The sequence below is a fragment of the Typopeltis vanoorti genome, chromosome 11 (assembly GCF_054136105.1).
Source record: "Typopeltis vanoorti isolate ZY-2024b chromosome 11, IOZ_Tvanoo_1.0, whole genome shotgun sequence".
Classification (NCBI taxonomy): domain Eukaryota; kingdom Metazoa; phylum Arthropoda; class Arachnida; order Uropygi; family Thelyphonidae; genus Typopeltis; species Typopeltis vanoorti.
In genome coordinates, this window is record NC_143559.1 from 70,652,241 (window position 1) to 70,664,741 (window position 12,501).

The 12,501-nt window shown below is 34.1% G+C and overlaps 1 protein-coding gene across 3 annotated transcripts in view; it reads left to right on the plus strand.

Moving 5' to 3' along the window:
- LOC150101712 (serine/threonine-protein phosphatase 2A 56 kDa regulatory subunit epsilon isoform-like) overlaps positions 1-12,501 on the plus strand; it is a 261,565-nt gene that overhangs the window by 147,579 nt on the left and 101,485 nt on the right. For all 3 annotated transcript variants that reach the window (XM_090400724.1, XM_090400723.1, XM_090400725.1), the window contains exon 5: positions 9,209-9,339. In XM_090400724.1, coding sequence (XP_090256850.1) covers positions 9,209-9,339 — 131 coding nt within the window. The remainder of the gene's footprint in view (positions 1-9,208; positions 9,340-12,501) is intronic.

Consider the following 12,501-nt stretch of genomic DNA (forward strand, 5'->3'; position numbering starts at 1 on the left):
CACAGCAGAATAGAAAATGATTACTAGACATATAAGAATGTTTGGGGAAAGTTTGGAGAAAAGAGTAAAGCTAATAATAATGGTAAGTACCTGCTAGATTTCTGCTCAGGACATGGACTAGTTATTACAAACACCATGTTCCAACATAAAAATTTGCACAAATTCACATGGAGAAAAGATATGCAAGGAATAAGAACAGTCTCAATGACTATGTTATTGTCGACAGTGATGTTTTCCCACTGATTTAGGATACAAAACTATACAGAGGATTGGAAATAGGAAATGATCACCATTTAGTGTTGAGCAGGATAAAATTAAACTTCATATTGAAAAGAAAGGTGTGTAGGAAAGTTTTGAAACGAATTAAAGCTGAACAGCTATTTAATGTGAACTGTAGACTCAAATACACACATCATTCAAGAAAAAAATGAAAGAGTTTGAAAACAAGAACCTTGGAGATTCAGTGGCAAACCCTAGAGAAAACTTTGATTCAAGCCAGAGACACATGTGGTGAGGTAATCTACAAGAATAGAAAAAATCAAGAGCTTCATGGTGGACTCGGGAAGTTAAAGAGGCAATCAAGGAAAAGAAGAAAGCATATTGAAAGTTCATAGGAAGTAAGTCAGCTTGTGCTCTTAAAGAATACAGAGAAAAATGTAAGAAAACAAAACATTGTGTAAAATTAGCTAAACAAGTCACGGGAATACTTTGGTAAAAACATTGAAAATAAATATCAGGAAGGTGTTAAAATATTCTGGAGGGTATTGAAAAAGCTCAGAAATGGAGGAAAGAGTACTGTTGTTGTGTTGTATATCCTGGCTTTGAATCCGCCATCTTGTTGGAACATTATTTTTATTTAAATTATCCATTTTTTTAAAATTAATTGTTGGTTGATTACTGATCCAAATATAGAGAAATTTATATTATCCTGTGCCACCCTATATTCAGATTAGTCTATATAATATAGTGGAATCAATCATCAACTAACTTTTGCAATTTCACTTTTCTACAGGCCGAGGTTAATATTATCATTTAAGGCTTCCGCAAGGTCCGATAAACTTTGAGCGGTACAATGAAAGAGAATCAGGCAAACACCAAATTGGAATCAATAAAACAGAACATTTAATGCAGGGTTACATAACATGTACATTAAGTATAACTTTGAAAACAAGATAATGCAAATCAACTTAGTTCAAATGCTCATAACAAACATAAAACATTAGGCATCAGACATCCAGCTGTCAATTTTACATTCTTCCGAATAATTAAAAATGGTTCACACAGTTCAGTGTTACAGAATCTTAGAGTAAATATTCTTAAAGTAGAATTCTCTAATTCTCTCTTAGTCAACAAACATTTAATTCAATTATGAGGCAGTTATCACTTCAAGGGGGAAACACTTTAAAGCTCCATACTTTGGCTAATTTTAGTAGAACACCACAGTTCATGTTAAGATATATCGGACAGAGCTAACTCTTATTTCTTCATGCTGAAATATAAAAAAAATGGACTGCTCCTACCGGGTTACATCCTTTGCACATTGAATTCACTATAGGCACACTTAAAACTGAAGTTAACTATCACTTTGAAGTAACACTATTCAAAAGGAATCTTCACTATATAACTGAAATATTAAACATAGAGCTTCACAAGTCTTGACGCACTCGTTTCAGGTGATCTACTTATTCCTTATTTTCTTCTATGCATTAATTTCAGCTTTGCACTATTCTTCCCCAAAACAATTGGAATTCGGCATGATTTTAGAATTCCGTAGAAATATTCCTAATTGCTATTAATTTCCCTGTCCCTTAATTTATTTAGGGCATTTCCAAATTCCCTTTACTGCCACCCCTTACTTCACTCCATGCTGTCCCGAATGCCTCTCCTCTTGTTTACTTTCGTTTTCCAATCAAATACCTTTCTTCTTCCCGCCAAAATCTGGTTCTAGCCAGTTCAGCTCATATCAACTCCTTCTCCCTTTGAATACCGTAGCTCATGCTCCATGCATGCGCTATCTAAAATTAACTCTGTTTCCTTGACAACAGCCAATCAAATCCAATCAGAAGAATTACATAAATTCACGCTTACGTACAGAAATAAAATAAAAGGATATTTTACAATTCATATAAAATACATTTAAATTTACATACATACAGTTTCTTATAATAAATTTTACAGAGTAAACTAATTAAAATGAATGACATTTATATAGAGTCTTCATTATTATTACATATTCTAAGATTAAATAATTAATTAATAACAAACAAAACTCAAAGCATTTATATGAATAATATATTTACAAGCAAGAGACTAACAACAAATAATATTTACAAGTCTTGCTTATGACATGGTGGATTATGTTAAATGTGAATGAAGCATTATAATATATAAAATATCTTCATTCACAATTTAACACTGTAAAAGGAATTAGAGATGATAAAGGGGACATGAAAACTGAAGATAAAAATATTCTTGGTGTATGGAGTAATTAATTTGAAAGATTGCTAAATGAAACAAACAGTGACAGCATGGTGGTAGAAAACACTCAACAGGAATGCTATCTAGAATTTACATTTGTACTTGAAGTAGAAAAAGCTATCACAAACCTGAAATGTGGGAAGGCATCTGGGTAGATGATATTCAAGTAGAAATGCTAAAATATGGAGGTATAAAAATTTTACAGTGGCTACACTACATAATTCAGAGGGTCAAATTCCAGATGATTGGAGTAGAGTGTTCATAGTATCCATCTATAAAAAAGAGAATAAAGCTGAATGTGAGACTTGCAGAGGAATTTCCCTACTGAATGTTCCTAGGAAGATTTATGCAAACATTCTTGAGAAATGGCTAAGAAAAATTGTGGTTGAGAAGCTTGGAGAAGAACAAGCTGGGTTCAGGCCAAACAGAGGTTGTCAGGATCAGATTTTCACTTTAAGACAAATAGTTGAGAAATGATAGGAATATAACAAGGATCTGTATTTAAGTTTTGTAGATCTGGAAAAGGAATATGGAGAGGTGTCAAGAGGAAAGCTCCTCAGAACACTCCACTTGTATGGTGTAAATGGGTATATCTATTTAATTTATTTAAGTCAGCAGTTAGAATTGAAGGAGGACTATTCAGGACTTAAAGCTGCCATGCTTCAACCATTCACTCATTTAGTGCCTGCATGCATGAATCATATTATACCTAGTTCCTGTCAATTTGACTTTGTCGAAATATTAAATTTATTGTAGTTATTGGTCTGCATTGTAAATTCCTTATAAAAACTACAGTTATGAGTAACCAACATATAAGCATTACAACCAGGTTTATTAAAATATATAAATAATCTCATCATGCTTTTCTTCAGTTGATCTTTTGATCCGATGTCAATTCAACAGTAGAAGAGGTGATATTGTCAAGATGCTTGCCATAATTTTTTCCTATTTTCCCTTTTATCTTGATTTGCTTACAATTTTATCTGTTTTGACAATGGAATGTTATTGATTTATTCATCACTTGATGTTTTCCAAATCAGATTTGGATTTCTGATTACTTAGTATAATACTTTTAACATGATAAATTTTATCTGACTTAAAAAGTGCTAACTTAAATATTGGATCTAATATTGTTTAAATAATATACAGGGTGTTTCAAAAAGAATGACCTGATTTCAATTTCGAAATTCGAGAAAACAAAATGCCTTCTGTTGACTAGACTCCATCTTCTCGTTAACTAAGCGTAGCAGCTATTTGGACGCTAGTAATGGCATCTAGTGGTTGTCGTATCAAACTCTGGGCCAAGGCCGTTCACAATGGTACAAGTCACATTCATTTGTGGTTCATGGTTGCAGAGATATACAATTTTCAAATCGGAACATTCTTTTTTGAAACACCCTGTATATGTATTTTTTTTAATAAAGTATCCAATGTTCTGTTAATTCCTTCATGGAAATTTTTTCATTATTCCTACTCGGAAAGTACCTGCTAGTACTTTCAGATTAGACTTAAGACTCTGAAAGATGAAATGTTACCTTCATCTTTCAGAGTCTTAATAGTTAGGAGCACTTCCAAAATTAAAGCAACATTTAAACAACTCATTTGATAATTTCCTCGAAACCAATAAAGTGTTAGTGTTCATTAGTGACCAATGAGTTGATCTTAATGTATTTAATTGTTGTCCATTGCATGGATATTTAATACTCTTAAACTCCCCCCCCCCCTACTTTTTTTTTCCATTATTTTAAGACTTCATAATATAAACTAAAATAAATGCAAACACTAAAATAAGACCAAATCCTCAGCACATGATCATGTAAAATAAGGTGGAAGCTTTTCCCCAGTTTGTTGCGTTTGTTATGATGTGTATTACTGGAATTTTTTCTGCTTTTACAAGATGAATACTGAATCTTCTGATTCAGACAAAACTGAATATTTGCAAAACATGCCAAATACCAAAGCAAAACTTAACTTGTTATCCAGAAGATTATCATTGCTCATAAGTACTGATATCATCTTAGCATGGAATACAAGTCTTTCCATTTTAGCAATAAGCTTTCATGTTTATGGATAACTATTAACTATTGTAGCACTTTTCAATTTGCTAAGAACTTTCTTTGTTTTTAACAACTGTAACAATAGTAGTGCCAGGTAGTTGTTATATTTGTTATATACCATCATCACCATCCAAGTAGATTGGGTATCTACTTGGATACTGAACGAACAAGGATGGGCTGGCAATTTGGGATTTAGCCGACCAAATTGTATTCTTATAGGTTAAACCAAAATAAAAAATGATGGTACAACATGACAAAATTTCATGCCGGCTGGGGCGTTGCCCAGTTAAACAAGGCCCCTCCGTTGTTCTCGCCAGGGAACCAGGGCAAACAGCGATAAGTCAGCTACTGGAACAAATCTGAAAACAAACCCCAACTCAACATCACCAGAGTTAAAGATCGGTACTATCAATGTAAGAAGCCTGAATGGCAAAGAAATGGAGCTAGCTGAGGAATTAGATAAGTACCAGATCGACATAATAGGGGTGACTGAAACAAAAATGACAAAAACTAGTAAGATCTTTCTGAGCAATAAATACAAAATGTTATATTCAGGCAATGACAATCAAGGAAAAGAAGGAGTAGCCATAGTATTCAACAGAAATTACGAGGCTAATCTTCTTGAATGGCAGTCAGTCTCAAGTAGAGTAATGTGGGCAAATATGAGAATGGGGAACTGGACAATGAGACTTATTTGTGCCTATGGTCACACAGAAGGTTCTACTAAGGTAGAAGTGGAGGAATTTTTTGAAGCTTTTTGAATTTTTTTGAAGAAAAAGCAACTGACACAATGAAAAAGGAAAAGTTGGTTCTTGTTGGGGATCTAAATAGCAGAGTACGAAATGATTGTGAGACATACAAAAATATTTTGGGAAAATTTGGAGAAAAGAGCGAAGCTAATAATAATGGCAAATATCTGTTGGATTTCTGCTCAGGACATGAACTGGTTATTACTAACACCATGTTCCAACATAAAAATGTGCACAAATTCACATGGTGAGAAGAGGCTGGGAATAAGAAAAGTCTCATTGACTATGTTATTGTTGATAGTGATGTTTTCTCCCTGGTGCAGGACACCAGAGTGTACAGAGGATTTGAAATTGGAAGTGATCACTATTTAGTCTTGAGCAGGATAAAATTGAATTTCATATTGAAAAGAATAACATGTAAGAGAGTTTTAAAGCAAATAAAAGTTGAGCTGCTCTCAGATGTGAACTGTAGACTAAAATACACAAAGATTATTAAAGAAAAAATGAAAGAGTTTGAGAACAGGAATCAAACCTTGGAGATTCAGTGGCAAACTCTGAAGAAAACATTGATTGATTCTGCCAGAGAGGCATGTGGTGAAGTTGTCTGCAAGGATAAAAAAATCAGAACTCCCTGGTGGACACAGAAGTTAAAGAGGCAGTGAAGGAAAAGAAGAAAGCATATCAAAAGTTCCTGTCAAATAAGTCAGCTTGTGCTCTTAGAGAATATAGAGACAAATGCAAGAATGCTAAGCACTGTGTAAAACTAGCTAAACAAAAGTTTGGAGGACTTTGGCAAGAATATAGAAAATAAATATCAAGAAGGTGGCAAAATATTCTGGAGGTTGTTGAAGAAGCTTAGGAATGGAGGAAAGAGTGCTGTAAAAGGAGTTAGAGATGATAAAGGTAACATGAAAACGTTAGAAAAAGATATCCTTGAAGTATGGAGTAATTACTTTGACAAACTGCAAAATGAAACAAGCAGTGATGACAGCACAGTGGTAAAAAACACTGACCAAGCATGCAGTCAGGAATACATATCCATACTTGAAGTAGAAAAAGCCATCAAAGGCTTGAAATGTGGAAAGGCAGCAGGAGTAGATGATATTTGACCAGAAATGCTTAAGTATGGTGGTATAAAAGTCTTACAGTGGCTGCACTGCATAGTTCAGAAAGCCTGGACAAAAGAACGAATTCCCGATGATTGGAGTAGAACTCTAATAGTACCCATATATAAAAAGGGAAATAAAACTGAATGTGAGAATTACAGAGGTATTTCCCTACTGAGTGTTCCTGGCAAGATCTACACAAATATACTTGAGAAACGGTTAAGATGAATTGTGGAGGAAAGGCTTGGTGAAGAACAAGCTGGATTCAGGCCAAATAGAGGCTGTCAGGATCAGATCTTTACTTTACAACAAATAGTCGAGAAAGCATGGGAATATAACAAAGATCTGTATTTAAGGTTTGTCGATCCAGAAAAGGCATATAACAAGGTGCCAAGAGAGAAGCTATTCAATTTGCTACAGTTATATGGTGTTAATGGGGCATTATATCAAGCAATACTTAGTCTTTATTTGAGCTGTAAGTCAGCAGTTAGAATTGAAGGAAGAAGAGGAAGATGGTTTAATGTTAAATCTGGTGTGAGACAAGGATGTACATTATCCCCTCTGTTATTCATTATCTATATGGATCACATTATGAAGGAAAGCGGTATTAAACATGATATCAGAATTGGAGATGTTAATGTCAGCTCTTTGCTTTATGAAGACGATGTTATACTTCTAAATAAATCTGCTACAAGTTTGCAAGATTCTTTGACTAAATTGATTAACTGTTGTAATAGATATGGTATTTAGGTCAGCATTAAAAAAGACAAAGACAATGAAAATAGGTAGAATTGTTGAAAATGTCAACTGTGTTGTGAACAGGGAACCTGTGGAACACGTAAAACATTTCAGCTACTTAGGCACAATTTTTAGTGAAGATGGTAAATTCAATATAGAAATAGACAACAGAATCAGCAAAGGTGGTATGGTGGGAAGTCAATTGAATAAATTCATATGGCATAAGAGAGAAATTAGTCGGAACACTAAATTAGTGTATACAAGACAGTGTTCAAACCAGTTTTAACTTATGGATCTGAGAGCTGGGTCAGAAGTAAAACACTTGACCAAAGACTAGAGACCGCAGATATGAGAGTCCTGAGAAAGATTATAGGTATGAACAGATGGCATCAATGGCAATATCATATTAAAATCGAGGATATTAGGAAAGAACTTGACATTATCAGCATCCAGGAATGTGTTAGCAGAGCTAATCTCAGGTGGTATGGTCACTTAAATAGAATGGGCGAGGAAAGATTAGCAAAACAAGTGTTCTCTGCCAGGTTGGCAGCAAAACGACCCAGAGGAAGTCCAAGATATAGGTGGATTGATATGGTACAAAGTGCCTTAGATGATAAAAATATAAGATCTGATAATGTTGGAGTCTTGACAAGTAACAGACTGATTTGGAGGAAAATTGTAGATAGGAAGTTAGTAATGATGTAATTTTTTTAATGTAGTACTATCATCTCCTGTACACCCCCATTTCAGGGTACATGGCAGGAATTTGATGATGATGATGACCATCATCATCATCACTAAATTTAGTGATTTTAATCTTAGTATCTAATATAATAGGTTTACACGTTTTTCTATTCAGTGAAAGCAATAGTACTCTTTGATTTTCATTTACCATTATTAACAGCAATAAAATAATAGTTGTAAACATTTTATTATTCACAGTGAAACACACCGAGACATAGATAGAGTGAGTAACGATGTCATAAACAGAGTCCACCAAAAGTGTTGCTAAAACTGTCATATGAATGAATTCAGTGTTGTTTGAATGGACTTTGGTCATAATTAAAAATTGTCATATGAGAGGATTATGGGAAAGTGAAATGTTGTAAGGCAAGGCTGTGCGTGCACACACACACACACACACACACACATATATATATATATATATATACACACACACACACAGTAGGACCCCCGTAGCCGCGGTCAACCCCGGTCCGAAGATATTAACATATGAAAGGTCAACTTACGAAACTTTCATAGTCTCTACAAACATTCTGCTTTGAAATAATGTTGGATCTAATATCCACTTTGCTTATGTAATTTTACATTGTCGAAATGAAGCTGTATGGCTCTTTTAGTAATACACAGTTCGGCCGATCACAGAGATTCGATTGTCCAACACCAGGGCAACTCATTGCAAAGGTGGAGAAAACTACACACATCTGAGATTGCTAAGATTCCATTCCCATTCAGATAACTTTATTATAGTATGTTGTTATAATTGTTCTGTTTAATTATTAGTTATTGTTGTTAATCTTTTACTGTGTGTAATTTATAAATTAAACTTTGTCATAGGTATTTATGTATAGGAAAAAACATAGTATATATAGGGTTCGCTACTATCTGTGGTTTCAGATATCTGTGGAAGATGATGGAACCAAACCCCGCAGATACGGGGTGGGGGTGGGGGGGGGCTACTGTATATCGAAATCAATTTCATTTCAGATTTTCAGTATCATTAACAGTTCACAAATAACTTACAAATAAGATCCTGCCAAAAAATTGGAACTAACATGTCATATATATATATATATATATATATATAATAAACCTTCTAAAAATCACCCACCCAGTGTAGAAGTGACATAGTATACAATAGAATTCCCATGGGTGGTGAAACAATGCCCATCTTGAATGTGTTAAATAATTCATAATATTTAAAACTTCACAAAAGGGAATATTTTTAATAGAAATTTTTTAAGGGAATGAATTTAAATTTTACTCTTCTTTTAGGACTTAAGATGACATCTAGTTGAATAAAATAAGTAATTTATTTTTTTAATGCATATACTTTTAGTTGTTGGAGTTGTTTGATAGTGAAGATCCAAGAGAAAGGGAATTCTTAAAAACTGTGTTGCATAGGATATATGGAAAGTTTCTGGGCCTCCGGGCCTTTATTAGGAAACAAATAAACAATATATTTCTAAAGTAAGTATTCCTTCAGTTTTCCATTGCTGTAACTAAGGAAAAAGAAAGTTGTTTTTATTTTATTTTTTTAATTACATGTTCACTAAATATTTTCATAATCCAGTATTTCAGCTTAAATTAAACATACTAATATGGGGAAGATTTATTAGTGCACTTATGAAAAGAAGTACTGTCTAATTTTCTCGTGATCTGACGTGATCAGCAGGATAAAAATCAGAGAAGGTAAAAATGGTAATATCATTTAAAAGAAAATGAACACAAACATTTGCAAAAATAATCAGTTGAGCATCTTATCTTTCTGGTGTGAATTAAGCTCAGATATACAAATGTTGCATAAACAGTGAAAATGTTTGAAAACAAGAAGCAAAGTCTGAAGAAAACATTAAGTTAACCAAGAGTATGAGGTGAAGTTGTCTGCAAAGACAGAAAGGAACAAACTATATAGAAAGTTCCTGGCAAATTAACACGGGTGGCACAATAGAATACAGGGGGAAATGTAAGAAAGCCACATGTAAAAAAAAAAACAGCTCAAGTCATAGGCAGCAAAATGTTTTATGGGCTATTGAAAAAAGTTCTTCAAAATAGAGAAAGAAGTACATCAAATGATAATGGAGATGATAAAGTAACATAAAAACTGAAGACAGTATGGTGTCTGGAGGGATAACTTCTTAAATGAAACATGCAGTGACAGAATAATGGTAGAAAATACTCAAGAGAAATGCATCATTACATATCAAAACTTGTGGTAAAAATGGCCATCAGAAACTTGAAATATGGATAGGCAATTGGGGTAGTAATATCTGACCAGAAATGTTCAAATATGGAGGCATAAGTTTTACAGTGCTTGCACTGCATAATTCAGGAGTACTCAAAAAGTAGAATTCCAGACATTTGGAATAGTGCTCTCATAGTACCCATCTATAAAAATGAAAATAAAACTGGAAGTGAGAATTACTCAGGAATTTCTCTACTAAGGGTTCCAGGTAGGAGTTGTGCAAACATACTGGAAAAGACTGAAAAACTGGTAGAGCAACTTTTGAAGAACAATCTGGGTACAGGCCAAATGAGGATTGTTAAACCTAATTGGTATTTTTTAACGAAATTGCAGAACCTGGTCTAATTATTAATTACAATAAATTTAACCCATATTTCCATTATTTTGGTAAAGTCCAATTGTCATCAGCAAACAATGTACAAACTGATGTGCAACCAAGCACTACACTGCATAAGTGAGACTGCAGCATGGCAACCAATGACAAGTCTAAAGCCTTAAATGCTGCCCCTAATGGGTATTTTTGGCTATTTGGCTGAAGTTTTGAGTCAAGTGCTTCCCAAATTTGAGGCAGTTTTCATGCAACCAGATTTGTGGGAGTTTGGGTTGTTCCTTAGGGGACTCAGATTCCAGACATAGGCTCTCATATTTATATTTGCTACAGCAGAGTGAGATGGCCTTTTTCTGGCATATCCTGTGTTGGGTATCCAAAGCATGTTCAGCATGTCCTAAGTGGCCATGGTGATGGAGCTGGATGTATTCTTTGTGCTCACCAATTCTGATGTTGGCAAGCACAAGGTCAGTTTACAACTGTAAGATATCTGATGAAGACCTGGTAGGTCTGACTGCCTTTGGTAGGAGCAGATATGAAATGCCAATTTTATTTAGATGGGACAGTCTATAAGGCTGTAAATTGAAATGCAATATAAATAATTTAATTAAAAATGCAACATTTCATCTTAGTTACATAAGATTTATTCAAGTGTAGAAAGGAAACTAATAGTTAAAGAAAGAGTAAAATATTAATAAGGTGACAACCATTATAGAGATGTTTAAGCATATATTGTTGAGCAAGCGGTACATGTTCATGCTTACATTTTTGGCTAGCAATAGCTAGGATATATTCCAACAAGTTAATACTAGGATTTATATTTAGGAAATTTTGGATCCAATGCAATTTCTAGAGATTCCCAAACTGTCTTGGTTATGTTATAAGAACGATACAATAGCTTTGAGTAATTCCATAAGACTTGATCTCTCTCTCTCTCTCTCTCTCTCTCTCTCTCTCTCTCTCTCTCTCTCTCTCTCTGTCAAAGTGTCTTATGGATCAGCCAAAGAGAGTACATATGATGATAGCCGAGACCTCACTTCTTTTGATATTTGATACCTCAGATATGTTCTTCAGTGCATTGTTCAGTGGATTTCTCTGTATTTCTGTAGTATGGTTTCCTGCAATTACACCATAGTCAGTAAACACTTGGATATTTTAAGGGGCTGTGTCAAGATTTTACAGATAAGAGTAGTGATCTCATCCTGATTAAAGGAGTGAATATTGATTCAATTTTATGTTCTCGAAGGAATTTTGTAAACTTTATAAAAAATAGAGCTAAATATAGGGTAGAGTAATGAAGTGTTAGTCTAGTTTGCCGCACTTGTCTAGAAACAAGTGCGGCAAACTTGTTGCAGCAAACACCATTCTACAAATGGCAAATATTGTTGCCATTTTGTAGAGTTGTGTTTTCTAAAAACTTTTAATTCTTTTGTTTGATGAGCTCTTGCTAGTAGTGTTGAGATTATACCTGCTTATAGACCATGTAAAAAAAAATTGGCATCTCTTATCTGCTCCAAAGACCAGCCACATTCCCTTAATCTGCATAGAATTTACTAAAGTACCTTGTAGTTGTAAACTGTCAAACTATGACCAAATAGACGGGAGAGCCAGTATCAGAATTATTGAGCACGACTACATCTAGTTCCACCACTACAGCCACTCATGACTTGCTGACTATGCTTTGGATACCTGCCACAAGAATTAAGTAGATTCTAGCCCATGGAATCTAACTAACAGCCAAGAACATCCATTCTAGCTCACTTGTAGGCACTATTTAGGACTTTAGGCTCACTGTTTGTTGCCACTTCAGTCTTCTTTGTCTAGTATAGTCCCTGCATCCACATATCATTTTGTGCATTGTTCTGTGATCATCTGTTTGACTTTGCCAAAATACTGGAAATATTAATTAAAGTTATGGTAATTAATTATTAGTATGTTGTAATTTTCTTAAAAAATATACAGCTAGCATATAAGCCTTACTACCAAATAGTGAAACCTGACACCAAATTTTTACTTTAAGGCAGTTAGAAATCATGAAATGTGTCAAGGAACAGTGTAA